The 18,960-nt window shown below is 39.0% G+C and overlaps 1 protein-coding gene across 2 annotated transcripts in view; it reads left to right on the top strand.

The window, feature by feature from the left end:
• Positions 1-15,497, top strand: part of astn1 (astrotactin 1) — a 337,331-nt gene extending 321,834 nt beyond the window's left edge. For both annotated transcript variants that reach the window (XM_063885659.1, XM_063885658.1), the window contains 3 exons: positions 1,787-1,887; positions 3,082-3,265; positions 13,012-15,497. In XM_063885659.1, coding sequence (XP_063741729.1) covers positions 1,787-1,887; positions 3,082-3,265; positions 13,012-13,249 — 523 coding nt within the window. In that variant the 3' untranslated portion in view covers positions 13,250-15,497. The remainder of the gene's footprint in view (positions 1-1,786; positions 1,888-3,081; positions 3,266-13,011) is intronic.
• The last annotated feature ends 3,463 nt before the right edge of the window (positions 15,498-18,960 follow it).

The following is an 18,960-nucleotide window of genomic DNA, read 5'->3' as shown; positions in this document are numbered from 1 at the left end:
ATATCACAAGCAAGTTGTACTAGCAGATAGTAGCTGTAGTTTGCAACATTTAAGTTGCTTTAGCCAAGTTGGTACAAATTAAGCAGTGGGAAATACTGTAGCTAGCTTTAACCCATCTAAGCTATTTTACAACATCTCCAAATTGTCACATGTTCATGTTTGTGTAATAAATGCATTTAGAAATAGCAACAGTGACTTTGTGGTTTATAAAGCAAGCTACTTAAAAAATGTTAGCTGCATACTGACAAATAGCAACCTATCAAAACGACTGAACAGTGAATCCAAACCCTAAACCTTCATTCTTTTAGATGCTAAGGAAGGGGCAAATCCATAGAAGTCTATGAAAAAATGACATACTTCGCTATTGTCCAATTGGGAATCTAAATAGATGATAAAGCAGTGAATTATTGACGGCGTGGCAATCTTGTGATTGGCAAGTCGCTAAGGGGCCTACAAGCTTCCAATAAGGAGGGTGCAGCAATTAGCATCTACCCTAGCTCTACCTATCAATCTAACTATTATCATAGCATGCCGTTACCGTGTCTGACGAACCCTTAATTCACGCTTTTGGTTTATATAAGCTTATTTAGATAAGCTTGTAGAATTTTAATTGTCATAGTTTAATTGTGTAGTTTAAGATTGCTGTTAAAAACATTATTGATATGCTAATTACTTTTGCAGTCCACACAATTATGTTATTATAAAAACCTATTTAATAAAGACATTTTTACTCTATGGTATCTATAATCAGATAGGTCTTTATTCTGTCTTTGTGTGTGTATGCAGTTTGACAATGTGTTGCACACACACAGATACACACACCAGATGCTCTCATTCACATGTTGACACTTATCTCACAGACAGCCTGCCAGGAGGGAAGCCACGCAGACTTCACTGAGAGGCAAAAGGCAGATTAGGGTGAAGAGAAAGAAATGGAGAAGCAGAGGGAAAGTTTGGGTTGGAAGAGAAAGAAAAAAGAATGAGGAAAAAAAGATCAAGAGGGAAAACTGTTTGGATGTATGTGGGCTGGATAAGCAGCTACACTACACATGCCCTTTTAATCCTGACATCAGCGGGACTCCTGCTCTCTCCATCCTGTCTGGCAGCTCATTCATCTTTCAAGCCACGGCGACGTCTCTCCCTTCAGGCTGCTGCCCACTCCTCATGTTTTCTGTACAGACAGAGCACTTACAAAGCCTTGGATCTGTGCCTTGTGGTGGTAAAATGCATTGTGTGGGGAGAAGTATTCACATTATGTAAGCATGACACAGAAAACATACTCCGCAGCTGCATAAAAAGTTAAGTCCAGAACGCTAAGACATGTTGGAAATGTTTAAACGTTTAGAGTCTTGAGGCTGGAAAGTCTCTCTCTTTTTCAGTGAACTATGCATATCTGTAGTCAGCTGTTTTATCTTTACATGCAATATAAGAGAAAATATATCCAGGCTGATAAAGATAAAAATATGCATTTCTTTCTACGGTCCTCTCTGCCACTCTTTTAAGCCTGTGGTGCTGCAGGTGGATGCAGTTTGTAGTAAGCTCACTAGGTGGAGATATATTCATTCAGTGAAGTGACAGGTTATTAGCTCTGTAAAGAAGTGCTTATTGTCAGTCTGGCCCTTGTGGAAATCTCAGTTTAAACAAACCGAGCCTTTTTATCTGAATTAACAGGGAAATGATGATATGATGTTGGTACAGCAGATTTAGATTAGGTTGGGCAGCAGGCGATGTATCATTCACAATTAGCAGTTTATATAATCTGCTTCACGTGTGTTTATGTGTCTAGGTTCCGGCTGTGGGCAGTAGACAACACAGGCCGCCGTTCCAGCCCAAGTGAGGTCACCATCAAAACTCCGTGTCCAACTGTGGATGACGTCAAAGCTCAAGGTGAGGAAAGACACGGGCATGAATCATCTTTATTAGTGATCACAGGTGGCTCACTGAGATTTCTTTCATGTTCCAACACTTTTAATATGCTTGAGGTGATTGTGAAAAACAATGTGTGAAACAGCTTCATTTATTTAAAGGTTTAGTCAGTCAGACATTAAATGAAAGGAGATGCTGCTTAATATTTTGGTAATCAAGTATAGCTAACTTGAAGGACAGTCGTTTTGCTGCCATATTTCGAGGCTTCACAAAACAGATGTTAAAGATCAGATCATAAAGCGAGTAATAAAGTCACAGAGAGATAGTTTTCCTCTCTGGAGTAGAACTGTTTATGGACACAGTAAACTACAATTCCATGAGGATATTGACTCTAAAGAAATGTTGAAATCTCTCGCCACTATCTGTACCAGCCTGAGATGATTAGTCGCGGTGGATACCGCTGCTTATTAAAATCGGTCATTGCTTAAAATGCTCCATCCAGTTTAGTGTAAAACTACTGGCTCACACTGTTCATTTTAAAGCCTGGAAATAAAGGAATGGTGTGAAATACAATAGGTCCACTTTGTGCCTCTGTGCTTCTAGTTAGGACAGATTATTAACCATGACAGGTGGATAAGTTCCTTACCTGAGGAAAAACAATTACCCATTGGAAGAAACAATTCAACCATCCTGTTTTAGATGTTATTAATTTCTAGACATGAATGTAGACTTCCATCTGTCTTATTATTTTAAAATGCAAAAGGGGCTCAGTCGTTGAACAATTAAAGAGCATCACATTTCCACGAATGGAGACTACGTAGATGTGTTCTGTTGAAATTCTGGTGTATTGAAGTATTTCTATGAAGTAAAAGCTCTTTCGCAGTACAGCATAACAATCCTAGCAGAAGCTGCGTTTACATGTCCAAACATCTGTTAACCAGGTTAACAAAAATACAAATGTAACATTGTTAACTTGAGTAAAGGGATTCGGTATGCCATAAATACAACTGAATAATTTGAATATTTTCTATTGTATTTTTTTTCTCCATCATGGTGGGAACTTTGGGATTTTAGCCTTTGCAGACCTTTTACATGCACAAAAAGTTATAGTTATATAGCTATATAGTTATAACACATGACAGAAAAGGGAAAAACCCCAAAACCATAATAAGGCCTCCTAAAGTTGTTAACCTATGACTGTGTTTGCCCTTCCAGAAATTGCCGATAAGATCTACAACCTGTTCAATGGTTACACCAGTGGGAAGGAGCAGCAGACGGCCTACAACACGCTAATGGACCTGGGTGCCCCCACACTCCACCGTGTGCTCTACCACTACAACCAGCGTTACGAGAGCTTTGGGGAATTCACCTGGAGGTGTGAGGATGAGCTGGGACCCAGGTACCGACCCCTTGTGCAAATCTTTTAGAATTTGGAAATGGACTCAAAGGTGTCCTATTATGCTCTTTTATGGCCTATTTTATAGGTCTCAAATATATTAAAAAAACATGTCTCTGATGTGTTTTGCTCAAAATACCAAACAGATCATGCATTTTAGCATGTCCGCTATCCCTCTGTTTCAGCCCGTTTTCGAAATTGCTGATTCTGTTACTTTCCCTTTCATGCAAATGAGCTGAAACTGGCCACGCCCCTTTGGAGCACAGCTCGCTGTCTGAAGAGAGAAGTTTCTAACGGGGATACTCAGCTAAACGCTGCCGTGATTAAACGCCATATGATGTTCCAAACCACATGAAACATTATTTCTGTAAAACTTCTCAGTGTTTACCACTAGAACAGAGACATTATATGTATTATATACAACAACTCTAAGTCCCTCCTGCAGACATCCTGCACAGAGACACAGAGCTGCTGCAGAGGGGATTCAGCTCACCGACTGTATATTGCGGATGGTAGGTTGAGACGTGTCACGTGGGTGGGATATTGCCAGGAGTTCAACGCAAAGCCAGCCCGCATTTCAGATATGACGTCATATCGGCATCAAATCTGGATCAGCTCGTTTGTACCCCCATTTTTAGAGATGTAGGTAAGGAGGAAAAGAGAGAGGGTTGTATTTTCTGACACTTTGTGAGTCTCCTTACACACCGGGGACACATATTTATATATAAAAGACAGCAAAAAGTGCATTTTGCATAATAGGGGACCTTTAACAGCAGCAAATGTATAAGCAGCCCTTTTGCTTTGATACTGCAGTAGAGGCAAGAAAGGAAACAAAGACAGAAATTGAGTTACTGTCAAAAATGTTGCAGTCCTTGTGTATTTCAGAATTGCCCTCGAACATGCATTGCTTTTACTAAATTGGTCATTCACTTCAAAGCCCAACTTATTAAAAGGACCCAACAATATAAAAGTCTGACCCAGAAACAGCACCTCAGCTCTGCCCTGAGACTTTTACTGAATACCAAAAGAGCTGTTTAACGACGTGTTGCCTGTGATTAACCTCTTAAATTACAGAGATGTGTGTGTATGTGAAGCCCTTCTTTGTAAAACCCAATGACTCCAAACGAAACCTAGCTAACATAATTCTATACAGCCGCATTTCCATACAAACCTGTCCTTCAGTGGCTTACCCAGACTAATGTCCATGGGTTCAGCCCATTGAAATCTTGGCTGTGTCCGACTCTTGTTTTTATTGTCCAAGGTAAGCAGATGTTCTGCTCCCAGCTTCCAAAGCGCTGTCTTTGATTGTATGCAGTTGTTTGTGTGAATTACAGTTACAGGGGGAAATTAATTCAATCTGACTGGGAAGCCGAGTGAGCTTAACCTGTGACATCATCGAGGCCATTTAGTAACGCACAACCAGGGAGGGCTCAGCGTCCCCCCAACTATGGATAAGTACCCGTAATGTAAAATTGTAGCTTAATGTTTTATAAACAGAGCCATGTGTCCGATGTAAATTATACTCATAAACGGCAGTCTGTGGGACGTGCTTTCACTTTGGCAGGTGAAACTGATTAACCCAGCCTCCCCTAATCCTCTCTGGTTCCCTCTTTGTCTGTGGGTTCCCCGCCTTAAATAAAAGGTTGTTTTTAATCGGGATCATGCTGGAAAGAGTTGATGTAATTGAGGGAGTCGCTTCTGAAGTGTTCCATTAAAATACACTTAGATTAACAGCACCCCCAATTTAGTTAAAGGGAGGGGTGATTAATGTTAATAAAAGGTACCTCAGAGCTGGGAAAGCAGAAGAGAAGTGCATTCAAGGTGAGGCCTGGCAACCGCGGAAAGGAAGCATAAACTTGTTTTGTTTCGCCAAGCTCATCAAATGAGCATTAGACTTTCCTATGTATCTGGTTTGGTGTGAGAAAAGAGTTACTGATGTGGGGCTGGATGCTGTCTATTGTTACCAAGTGAGAAGGCAAGCAGTGAGGTTAATGGTCTTACAGCAACACTGCTGTGTATCTAAGTGTGCTGACAACTTGCCCGTGGCGTCAAACACTTTCACTCTCTGACGTTATTCGACCGTTGGGAAACAGATGCAGCAGATAAATAGCTGCCAGGATAAAAATACTACCAATATCCTTTTTAGCGAACCAAAATAATGGTCAGCCAAAGTATCTGACTCTCCAAGCATTAAGTGTTGATGTTGGCCACGTTCTGCTATAGGACCTAAGATCATTTTGATCATTGTCATTCAGTTGAACAAAGGTTGACTCCAGCAGTGGGGTCTGATTTAGATGTTGCTCTTTGTATCTGTGCCTTAGCCTGAATAAATAATTTGTTCATATTCGGATAAAGATTCTATCCATAACATGTGTCTGAGCCAATGGTTTGTTGGTCTAAGTATCACAACCTGGTAAATGTTAATGTATGTGCGGGTTGTATGAGGTTGTTTAGTTAAGCCTTGGCATCTGGCAATCTTTAAAGACTCCTTTTTAAAGAAAAAACTTATATTTCATGTTGCAGCACATGGAAGTTGCTCCCTCAACCAAACTAGAATAGGAGAGTGTCTTCCGCTTCCAATTGATGCACTCACATTCTCCCCAGGTCTCCATTTCCAAATTGGTAACATCTTTGGTGTGTTCTTGAGCTGGAGGATGTAAAGGTGAAACAACATTGAAGCTGATGCTGTTGTGTTGTGTTTTATTGCTAACAACGCTTGAAATAAGTTGATAGTTTGGATTTTTTGGAGTGAGAGGGCATTGTATTTTTCCTGTTGGAAGCTCATTGTATATTCCAACGTACAAAAACTCTTTAACGCTGGTTAAACAATTCCAGGGTTTTAAAACAGAGCATAGATAAAGGCTTTAGTTTCATGTCTTGGCTGTCATGGTGAATTAGTGGAAATGTTCCTAATATTTCTGTTAGTTGTTGTTTATTATCAGGTCTGAAGTCCTTGATGTTACTTAGTATTCTTCGTAGGCTAGCCATCCCGAGTCCGTCTTCTTCCACTAGCATCTCTTGGGTCAGATTTTGTGGAAAGAGATTGTTGACAGCATCTTTCATTGACACGTTTTTTCTACTCCTCGTACCAACCCTGCTCACCATAATGTATGAAAATTCTCACGTTGATATTATTAGGGTTGTTAACAGGGTTATTTTACCGACAGTCGGGGATCACAAAAAAAGCATCTTTAGCGTGACCCTGCAGCACCTCCCAAAAATGATAGTGATCTTCAAAAAATAGATGCTCACAGAAGTACATTGCTTAACTTCCGTCCTAGGACTCCAAATGTACATAAGATTCATAAGTACCTCACACAACCCGATTTGAAATAATCAAAATGTTCCTTTTAAGTTAATTTTGTTTGCGATTTAGTCTTAAATCACTATTTCTTTGGCGACTTGATAAGGAATATGCCTCAATCGCCGAAACAATCTGTGTTGCCGCCAACGGTAAACAACAGAGCAGACAGACTCCCCTCTAGCAGACACACACACACACACACACACACACACACACACACACACACACACACACACACCACACACATCAGATGAACAGACCACAGACATGAGAGTTTCATCTTCCTAAAATCAGCCTAATGTTTTATGAAGGGAATTCCTCTCTTTTCCTATCACAAACAATGGGGCCTAAATAAGATTTTCATTAACTTAGTCAAAATACAGATAACAAGCTCAGGCTCTGACCCAATGTAAACTCCTATCAGCCAAGTAAGCAATATCTGACAATATTGAATGAATGAATGAATGAATGAATGAACCACTGTGGCTTTATCTCTTGTGTGGCGGCAGATATTCAGATCTGCTGTTTTAAGAAACATATCAAATGTCACCGACGAGACACTTTGGCAACCTGCTGAGTACATATTTGTTGCCTTTTCCATGCAACATTGCGTGATGTTTTAACTCGAAGCATAAACTTGCCGAGAAACTGTGTCTCCAAGGCTTGACACTTCTCCTCGTGAGGGCCAGATCTTGTCATCGCCATGAAGAGTACCCATCTTTTTAGGCTCGCCGCATGGCTGGTGACTCCTAAACTTATAAAGATGTTTTGGCTTGGCTGAAAGAAAATGCTCCATTATGGAAGTTTCAGATCTGACAGTGTTCTTGGTTAGGCTCCGTGGACTTTGATGAACTTATTTTCTCTCTATTTTTACATGACAGTTCCTCTAATCAGTTCTTGTGATAATACGTATTGTTATGGTTGGAATTTCCTTCAGGAATTCATAATCACAGCAGATTGTTTGCTTTGCTCTTTTACTGAGTGTATTATTGTCCTCACCTCAACTTTAAAATACCAAAGTAGAAATGCCATTCAGCTCCTCATCCAGCACAGATTTAGTGGTTACTGTGATACTGAGTAGTTGTTAGCAATTAATAATGAAATGAACAACAATGATGTTCTATTTTCTTTCGGCAAGAGATATTTTGAGTACAGATATGATGACATGTAGGGAAGTTTTTCTCATATCTCGGTTAAGTATACTTGCTCTCTGCTCTTCCTATTGTAAAATGCAAGAAAAAAAAGTCAATCCATGTCACTAAATATAATTAAACAGAAGAAAAAATCTCCCTGGTCTTCTTCATTTTGCGCATATGTAAGATTTTCTTGAACACTCAATATCAACAACAAGCGCATTTAAATAGGTGAAATAAACGTTATAGATGATGATAGAATTGTTTAACTTTAATGATTTATACGCCACTTGGAGTTGAAAGAATTGTTTTTATTCAACCATTCTATTCCAGTATGTACTCAAATGAAATAAAAGATCAAATGGAGCTGCAGATGGCTGAAAGATGATGACTGTGTGGTGTGTACTGAGCTTCAGTTCTTTATCTCCACAGTTTTAGCCAAGACTGCAATTTAGCCACAACATGTAAAATTAAACTACTCCAATAACAGCTCATCACAGTTTATAACAGGTATTTTTGATAGCAGCCATGTGGGAGATCGCACCAGATATGCCAGATTTAGGACTTATTATTCAGTCATCAAGATCTGGCAGAAATGAATCCTAAAAAACGTTGTCTTGCTCAATTCATTTGGGGCTAAAATTGGACTTAATGTGTTAAATGTCTGCTTGACTAAAGTGTTTTACTGCCCTAAACTCAGATATGATTAAGGGCAGGGTTACGTTGTAAATAACCTTGTTGTTGTTCGTGTTTTTCATTTAATTTAGTTTTTGGGCCAGTTTGGCTTTTATTTAGAGGATGACAGTGTTGGGGATGACCCGTGGAAAGGGCCGCAGGCCGGATTCAAATCTGCTTCCGCCTTTGCAGAGACTGGGCCCCAGTACAAAAACAAAATGTGTTAGACAAAATGTACAACAACCACCAGATGGTGTAACTTGGTGGTTAGAGCTGGCGGACCATCCGGTTGTTGTTGTGTGTGTGTGTGTGTGTGTGTGTGTGTGTGTGTGTGGGTGGGTGTGGGTATGTGGTGGGTGGGTGCATGCGTGCATGCGTGCCTTACCATTTGATCATGTATGTACTGATATATCTATGCATATTGAACATGTCAAAAGCCCAATTAAGTTTTGGCGGGAGGGGGGGGGGGGTATTCTTAAGGGGCCTTAAGCTTTTCACTTTGAGCCCGTTTTCCACTCCTTTACATTCACAAAGATTTATGGTGACAACAATTGCTATTTGGAACCTGTGAAATGTTCCTCTGCTTTCCTGAAAAATGAAAGCAAAACAAACCACATTTTTTTTCTTTATTCAAAGCAAATAAACATCCCGATTTCCTCAAACCGCTGAAATCTGTGGCAAAATATTGGGAACATAAAGAGGTTTCAGAAAAATGATATGAATGGCAGTATGGCAGCACAGCACCAGTACCAACACAAGCGTTCTTGTCTGCAGACAGGCTGACTGTGAAGACTGACATCATTAGAATTGTTATTTCTCTCTATGAAGTTTCCAGAGCAAAAATCATTACTGAGGTCGCAGAGGTTGCTGTTATGGCTCTGTGGATATGCCGTCCTGCTTAGCATCCATACGTACATATAACATTGAAAATACACTCCAATTCCAAAAACAATTCAATAACATCTGGAAAGTACTTATAGAGGATGTTGCTTCGCCCGTATCATTATAGGTAAATAGGTTTGCAAATTAGAGAGGAATGCCAACAATAACACAGAAATATGTTGGATATAAAGTTCTTTGACTGTTTGAAATGAATTGTGGCCTATTATGGCATACAGAACATGCTCATTGTCCAGAAATAACATAAGCACATACCAGGAAATATGGTGATGGGCTATATGTTTACGGAGCAGCAGTTGATTCGGGATCAGTATAAGAGGGGAGATGAAATACTGTAGGAACCACAGACCACACAGTGTCTGTATTATTACAATGTGTTTGTCTGTACTTTAGGTTCAAAACACAAAGAAATGCAGTGTATTAACCAAATGAAAAAATATGTGTGGGTCATCATTTGAAAGAGTGTTTGAAAAGAGGATGTTTCTTTTCCAAGGAGACTGAAACACAAAACTTACAAATCAAATAAAACAATATTTTCTTACTAACTTCTATTGGTTGGTTTTATCCAGGGTCACAGACTATTTGCTATTCATAACTGGAGATAATGATTTGCTTTTTGTTTTTTGTTTGATTGCTAGTATCATTACACGTGCCATACTTATTGGTGTTTGTATTTCCAGTTTCTGATCTCACCTTTATAATAGAACTCACATGTTATCTTTAAAGTAAATGTATGCACGTTTGGAAAGAGTGAAAAGGAAATGTTGTGATTCAGAGCAAATTTGCCCTGCTGACTACATTAATGTCCATTTTATATAGCATTTAGAGCACTTTGATGTAAGGTAAACATAGTCCAGGGCGGTGGTGGTGAAGTCCATTGGTCTTGGCCCTACACTGCCCCCCGGGCACCATGCGTATGGCAGCCCACTGCTCCTACACTAAGATGGGTCCAATGCAGAATGTAAATTCCCCTCTGTGGGACAATTAAGGGTTCCGTCATTCATTCATAAAAACACTACACCTATGTTTTATATTACGTTGAGCTGTATATGTTACTAATAATATCATCCCCAATGTTTCCAATAAAATAAAATAAATGGTGTCTTATTTTTCATCAAGGTCTGTTTCATTCATTCGCTTATAATGGCGTCATTTATCCAGTTTTTAAGCAACTTCTTTTAACCAGATTATGGATTATAGTCATTGTTTTTTGTATCAAAAATGATTATAGACACAAGCAGAGCAAACTTTTGCGGCCCGCATCGGAGAGACACTGATTATTATTATTATTATTATTATTATTATTATGGAAATGCTTTATTTAGCGTTTTTACCAGTTTATACTCACCTGGTCCATTTGTTTAGGTGAAGGGAGACCTCTGAGGATAATCCATCTCCCACGGTTACAACTTCCTGAAAGATAAACAATTACGTAATCCTAACTGGGAGACGCTGACAGCAATGACAAGTTAATATAGTTTTAGGGTTAGGTATAAAAAAAACCTCAGCTGATTTCAGATACTTGTGGCTGACATTACATCCACCATTATATGTATCTTTATTATTATCACTCCCTTTGAAATAACCATTGAGATTTCATCAACCCCAAAACTTTCCCTGCCATCATCAACTCTCTTTCCATCGCCATATTTGTTTTCTCCATTGATACATCATCATCATTTGCATGACCCTCATCATCTCTGTCATCATCACACCAGCATCAGATCTGACTTTCAGGTGAGTTCCCTTGATGGTTTGGGGAACACTGTATGTTGGGAAGTCACTTTGGTGCTCTCACCTGCACATATTACATAGAACTGATTTATAGAATACAAGGAGTAAACATAAATAGAAGCAGACACATGTATACATTAATCCTTTTCAATTGGTATGACTATAGCTGGAAGATTTTAATGATCATGGATAATCTAAAGTTAGCTGTTTTGACATGGAGTATCATGTTCATACAACACTTGTTTACGCCGGTTCAACAACGTGTATAACGTAACTCTTTGCAATCAAAACAAATTCTTATACTTGATTTTCCTCAAGTTTTAGTAAGGCAGCAGATGAACTTTCGCTTCTAAGTTTAATCATGTTGTAATATTAGTATAGAGCATTAACTCTACAGTTTATAGTTGGAAGTATAGATACTTTCTCTTTGTTCAATCTATCAGTAGGGTAATTCAGTTTCTCTAACTGGTGGTATTGAATGTGTAGCCTGGGCGCTCTGATGTGTCATCAGTTCATCAGGATAATGTGCTGTGGCTCTGGTGACTCTGCTGCGTCCAGCAGACTTGTGGCTTGGCAGAATGGGGACACTGCTGTAGAAGTGCTGGTCTGGCTTCAGAATGAGGAGAAAATGTGTGCGGAATGAATGAAATCTTCTACTGCTGCCATAGACAAACACTTGACAGGATTTCCCTTCAAGGGCCGAACAGGCTGCGTTAAGACTTAATGATTATTTATTGCGCTATGAGATGTATTTATGTGACCTCTGTGCATCATGTTACTCAGGGAGATGATTTTTCAGCTGGCCTGGTTTGGCCACAGGATAAAATAAGGCATTAATAGGCTCTCCCAGCAGTATTCCAGCCTGTTTTCCCCTACAGGATTACAGCTCTTTACCTGCCACAGCCATTCGTTTCTTCATTTATTCGTTTTTCCACTGTTTTCATAATTCCGATACAGAGCTTCAGAAGCCACTGTGTGCTTTGGGTCAAAGTCGGAATGTCTCAGTAACAGTGCACCTTACCCTTCGGGAAGCAGTGGTAGATGGGTAGGTTTTAGGTTCTGTCACACAGTGATGTCATTCTAAAACAACAGCGGAGCCACTGTGTGATTTATGAACTGTGGACAGTCTAATGTTTCTGAAGGCTGATGTGCATCAACGCTGAGATTCCACCTTCCTTCAGATGCTTGGCAACAAGTGTTTCTCACAGTTCATTGCATTTCACCGACTTTCCTAACTATTATGCTACATACAAAATGGTTTCAAGGCTAGAGTCACCATTACCAAAAATTGGGATGTGGCTGTAGGTATCACTGAAGGAAATGCACCAGGCTTTCACTTAACGCCGATGTTTATCGTCTTCATAAGAAGCTCAGAGCAAAGGAAAATGTATGTCAAACACAGGAATTTTTTGATGATTCTGTCAGTTGTAACTAAAATTTAAATATATTTACTCACAATGCTAAGTCAGTAACTTAAATTATTCAACAAATTTGGTTATGACAGCCTAAACCATGTTCTTTTTTTTGTAACACTGAGTAGTTTTTTTGCTGAAAGCTACCCGTTTTTTCACAATGTATGTTGTAGGATTTGTAATATTAGTTATGTGAAGACTATTCTGCAACACAGTATAAGCACCAATAGATTTGTCTGTAAACACTTTTTATTTCCCTTGTCTACTTTGTCCAACTCAACGTCATGCAATTAACAGTTTTGCTATTTTGTAATTAGATTACCTTTAATTTAAGATTTTTTTGTGGACAAAAAATGTGTTTCTCTTGTGGAATGTTATCCAGGTTGACAACATAAACTGCAAGTTCAGTCATGGACACTACAGTCAATGTAACAACAGTTTACATGGAAAATCTGACTATATTGCACTGTACTCACCATTCATATTTGTTTTTGAACAAAAATTGCTCTTTGTCTGCTTCTTCTGAAACGTTAACTGATTCAAGCATCAAAAGCAAACATAATGAGTTATTTGTTTGCTTTGTTCCAACAGGAAGGCCGGCCTCATCCTCTCCCAGTTGGATGAACTCAACCCCTGGTGTAAGGGTCTTCTTCAGGAGCAGAAGATCGGCCTCCGCAGGATGTCACTCAAGTTCCTGTCCTGCCGCTACACTGACACCAAGGCCTTTGGGCTGAACTGGTCTCACATGGGCCAAGACGTACACAAGGCCTGTGACGAGCAGACGCTCACTGTCATGTATAACGACTACGGCGAGCCCAAGGAGCTGTGAAGCTATTAAAGATTTCAGTTTGGATGTGTACAGGGATATGGGAAATGTGTCAAACCCAACAAAGAAACCAATAAAATGCAGATTTTATTTATAGTGTCATAAGCAAATCATGAATATAATTTGAAATGCGAAGGTTCAGATCAGAGCTTCAAGATAGTTACATTCACCTAAATAACTGTGGCTCTTTTGGTCCATACAACTCTCTGAATTATATTCTTCCCTTGCAATGATAAAGTGAAATCTAATACAAACTTGACACATCTGCAGATGCTTCACAACAATAGACCCCCTTGTTCATTGCTTTTATTAAGGTCTTATTTGTTCGGCCCCCTTGTGATATGATGCTTAGAGACTGAACTCTAAAGTGCTCCCAGTGGTTGGCCAACCCATTACATGGGGGTTACTGCCATCTGTGTGTGTACATTGATGATTGAGAAGCACATTTTAAAGCCCTAAAAAAATGGCATGTTTTGCTAGATTAAAGATATGTGTTTTAATTGTTTTGATGGTTTTTGTTGGCATTCAAGTGTAATACATGGCAAGGCAGGAATGGCCGAACCTAGGAACTGATATGGATTAGACACCAAAGCAGCTTTCCTATATTTCCTCCTTTTCTAGCTTAAATACAGAATACCATGAAACATTCCATGTCACAATGAAATGTAATCCCGTTGGGGTGATAGCTAAACCTAGAGTATTCTACAGTAAATGCATTTATCTTAGATAAACTAAACGTAACACCTTGCATTTTATTTAACTGTATTTCTTTGTTGGTTGGACAGTCCTCATTCAAAAGAATGATATATAAAGAGGGCACGTTCTTTTTCAATCTTTGTTGGAATAAATCTATCATCTTAATGGTGTATTCAGCATTTTAAAGCGCTTTTGGTTTCTTTCAGTCAGACATGATAAGGTCAGATCTTTGATTTAAAGATCAGATCCATTCTCCTTTTCTTGGTAAATGTACATGAAAATGATCCAGCTTCTATTGTAGCTTCGGCTTCATTGGAACATCCTGAAAATTGTTAATATTTTGCAGCTTTTGATGCTTGTCGTTATTATGAACAACTGCAACACACGCAGAAAGTGAACACCTCATAAGCTGAACCATCATGTAGGTGAGCTATGATTTGGTATTGGCGGCTGTATTTCGCAGAATTATTTTTTAACTTGCTTTAAATTAAGTCAGCTTCATGAACTAGTACCCACAAGTCTTTAACATTCAAATGCATTGAAAAGGAAATGCTGTGCAATGTTTTTAAGGTAATGCCAGTATTTAAGAAAGTTATCCATGTTTCTGTAAGAAAAGGGAGGTGGCATTAAAGCAGATACAGACATTTTACAAGAAAAAAGTAAAAGACAGATAAGAGAGTTGGAAGTTATTTTAGTATGAAAACTAACCTTGTACATAACATTATCATACAGTTTTAGTGATATATTCTTCTGAATGTAGTATTGCTAGTTTGCATTTATAAGTAAAGCCGCTTCAAAAAGAGTTTTACTAAATAACAGGCACAAACAATAGCTTGTTTTCTTCACATGTTCAATAAAACCTGCCAAACAGTATTTTCTTTCATTGTTTTCACATCAAAGTAAGACAGATTTGTCAGTAATCTCTACTAAAACGGTTTGTTTCTTGTGAGTTTATTTTAACTTTAGTTTGATCTCCATTTGTTCTGTTCTTATTTTATTTGTGTGCAGTGCATTTTTGGAGATCAAACAATGCACATGTATATTAGTTGCTGATTTTTAACAAACCTCATATGTGAATACTAAAATGGACACTTGTAGATTTTTGTATAGGCAGCAAAGTATTTCATAAATGCATCACATTACGCAGTACAGTGTTTTTTCTTCTGTACATAAATGTATAACATTTTACGTGTGCTTTAGTAGATACAATATTGTATGGTCGTATCTGCTGTGTAGCTTAGTCTAGCAATTGGATTAATCCACTTGGTGCAGTTGTGATGTAAAAAGTAACAGGCTTTACTTTCTTTGCTGAAATTGGATTAGACCTTTGTCATAAACTGTGATTGGTTGATTAAAGTACTACGAAATGACAGATTGTTGTAGAAAAATGGGAAAATGACAAACTTATAGTGGAATATAAAGGCACTTGACCTTTGTGAAAAATGTAAACCAATCATAATCTATCTGCATGATTTTATTCTGTCTTTGGCCATCATAAACTTTTTTCAACTTGATCTTTGCTACTTCAAAGAACAATAAAGAATATATTATGAAACACGGCTGTATTGATACATTCTTAAATCATCAGATGTGTGAAGAAATCATAAAACAACCCACAAAAGAAGAATATGCTTGGAAATGTTCAAATTCCGTGGAAAAAGACAGTTTGTGATGCTGTGGTTGTTAACAAGCATTACTTTCAATTCAACTCAATTCAAAGGGGCTCTATTGGCACGAAGGTTAAAGGAAACAATGTTGCCAAAGCAACAACATACAAAATAATTACTCAACATTAATATACATTTCAAATTGTTACATATTAATTATATATATATATACAGTGGGGCAAAAAAGTATTTAGTCAGCCACCAATTGTGCAAGTTCTCCCATTTAAAAAGATGAGAGAGGCCTGTCATTTGTATCATAGGTATACCTCAACTATGAGAGACAGAATGAGAAAAGAAAATCCAGAAAATCACATTGTCTGATTTTTAAATAATTTATTTTCAAATGATTGTGGAAAATAAGTATTTGGTCAATAACAAAAGTTCATCTCAATACTTTGTTATATACCCTTTGTTGGCAATGACAGAGGTCAAACGTTTTCTGTAAGTCTTCACCAGGTTTTCACACACTGTTGCTGGTATTTTGGCCCATTCCTCCATGCAGATCTCCTCTAAAGCAGTGATGTTTTGGGGCTGTCGCTGGGCAACACAGACTTTCAACTCCCTCCAAAGATTTTCTATGGGGTTGAGATCTGGAGACTGGCTAGGCCACTCCAGGACCTTGAAATGCTTCTTACGAAGCCACTCCTTCGTTGCCCTGGCGGTGTGTTTGGGATCATTGTCATGCTGAAAGACCCAGCCACGCTTCATCTTCAGTGCCCTTGCTGATGGAAGGAGGTTTTCACTCGAAATCTCACGATACATGGCCCCATTCTTTCCTTTACACGGATCAGTCGTCCTGGTCCCTTTGCAGAAAAACAGCCCCAAAGCATGATGTTTCCACCCCCATGCTTCACAGTAGGTATGGTGTTCTTTGGATGCAACTCTGCATTCTTTCTCCTCCAAACACGACGACTTGAGTTTTTACCAAAAAGTTCTATTTTGGTTTCATCTGACCATATGACATTCTCCCAATCCTCTTCTGGATCATCCAAATGCCCTCTAGCAAACTTCAGACGGGCCTGGACATGTACTGGCTTAAGCAGGGGGACACGTCTGGAACTGCAGGATTTAAGTCCCTGGCAGCGTAGTGTGTTACTGATGGTAGCCTCTGCTACTTTGGTCCCAGCTCTCTGCAGGTCATTCACTAGGTCCCCCCGTGTGGTTCTGGGATTTTTGCTCACCGTTCTTGTGATCATTTTGACCCCACGGGGTGAGATCTTGCGTGGAGCCCCAGATCGAGGGAGATTAGCAGTGGTCTTGTATGTCTTCCATTTTCTAATAATTGCTCCCACAGTTGATTTCTTCTCACCAAGCTGCTTACCTATTGCAGATTCAGTTTTCCCAGCCTGGTGCAGGTCTACAATTTTGTCTCTGGTCTCCTTTGACAGCTCTTTGGTCTTGGCCATAGTGGAGTTTGGAGTATGACTGTTTGAGGTTGTGGACAGGTGTCTTTTATACTGATAACGAGTTCAAAAAGGTGCCATTAATACAGGTAACGAGTGGAGGACAGAGGAGCCTCTTAAAGAAGAAGTTACAGGTCTGTGAGAGCCAGAAATCTTGCTTGTTTGTAGGTGACCAAATACTTATTTTACCGAGGAATTTACCAATTAATTCATTAAAAATCCTACAATGTGATTTCCTGGATGTTCTTTTCTCATTCTGTCTCTCATAGTTGAAGTGTACCTATGATGAAAATTACAGGCATCTCTCATCTTTTTAAATGGGAGAACTTGCACAATTGGTGGCTGACTAAATACTTTTTTGCCCCACTGTATATATATATATATATATATATATATATATATATATATATATATATATATATACTGTATATACAAGTGTGGGTGTGCGATTGTGTGTGGGTGGGTGTGTTTGGGTGTAGGTGTGTCTGTGTCTCATTCACTGTCCCTCAGGTTGTGGCATGCGTGTACATATTGGGCAGCAAGATGTGCCTTGTCTCCTTCTCCTAAAGCACAAGCATTGTCTATCTTTGCAGACTTTGATCATAAAATAGCCAAATGCTTGCCAAAGGAGTGCCCTCTGGCAATAAGAGGGGGATTTTATGTTCAAATTCTTGGACCTTTCTTCTGTTTTGAATTTGTGTGTGTCCCCACCAAAGAGCGCCTTCTCTTTACTTGTTTGAACTTCAGAGCACTGTGGTTCTTCTTTTTTTTTTTTTTCTCAAAACAGTTTTGAACTTGGCTCAAAATATCACAGGCGTGAAATGCATTCTGGGGTACTTGGCTACCTGAAGACCAAACAAGTCAGCAGGACTACTTCCAGTCATTTGGACTGATGCTACTTGGCTGGATGCAGACGTTGAACTTGGAACAGTATTTGAGCTGTGAGTGAGGTCGTTTCACAAGTTGACCAGAACAGTGCAGAGAGGATGCAGATTGAGGAAAACCTCTGCATGACACGTCATGTCAAGTTTCTTTAGCAGGAGGAACTGGAAAGGGTATACATCAGGTTGTTGGTACTGCTTGGGTCACATGGAGATAAGAACGCAGACTTTGAATGGCAGGTGTGTCAAACTACTGAATTAATTCCACAATGGTAATATTAACTGATCCTCTTTCAACATACTGGCTGGCTTTTTTTTTTATGGCTGTGACTAATAGCTTTTTATCTCGCCCTATCGGTCAGTCGGTGGGTCCACAAATAACTGCTCACTCTTTGGCAGCCACTGTTTTTGGAGTATGACATTGAGCATGGAGTTACAGAGTTTGTTGAGATGTGTGGGTGTCAAGTGGAAACCTCCCGTTTTGAAAAGTAAAGTCATTACAGAAGTTTGTAAACATCCATACATTTTTCACTGGTTGAAAAAAGAATCGATTGTGCAGAAGTCTATTAGGAAATGATACTACTTCTCACTTAATGTCTTACCTTTGTAATCATTTTCCTTACAAGTTTATGGTTTCAAACCCTAGTGTTATGTATTGTTTAGTACAACATGATGTTTATTCAGTTAATGATGGTTCCATTTACTGTAAAAATTGCATTATAGCAATGTCTGCTTTACAGGCATTGCTACCGTGTGCATACCGGTAGTATACGACATTCATAAAAATGTGGCCTACTAGGAATTTGTAAATGAGAATCATGTGGAAATCAGTGTACGGCTAATATGTTGCTTTAAGGCAGCGGATAATGTCCATGGTGGAACTAGGGTGACCAGGTGCCAACAAGCCATATGCTGGACAAAGAGTAAGATTGTGCGGGACAATGCAGGACATGTTACCTCGTTGCTAAGAGCTAGTTTAGATTGAAATATAATGTCTATCTAATCCTAAAAATGTACCTGCAAAGCGTGGTAAACGCCTGGCGAATCTGACAAAAAATTTGCTGGGA

The sequence above is a fragment of the Eleginops maclovinus genome, chromosome 6 (assembly GCF_036324505.1).
Source record: "Eleginops maclovinus isolate JMC-PN-2008 ecotype Puerto Natales chromosome 6, JC_Emac_rtc_rv5, whole genome shotgun sequence".
In the NCBI taxonomy this organism is placed as follows: domain Eukaryota; kingdom Metazoa; phylum Chordata; class Actinopteri; order Perciformes; family Eleginopidae; genus Eleginops; species Eleginops maclovinus.
This window is presented reverse-complemented; position numbering and strand designations above follow the sequence as displayed.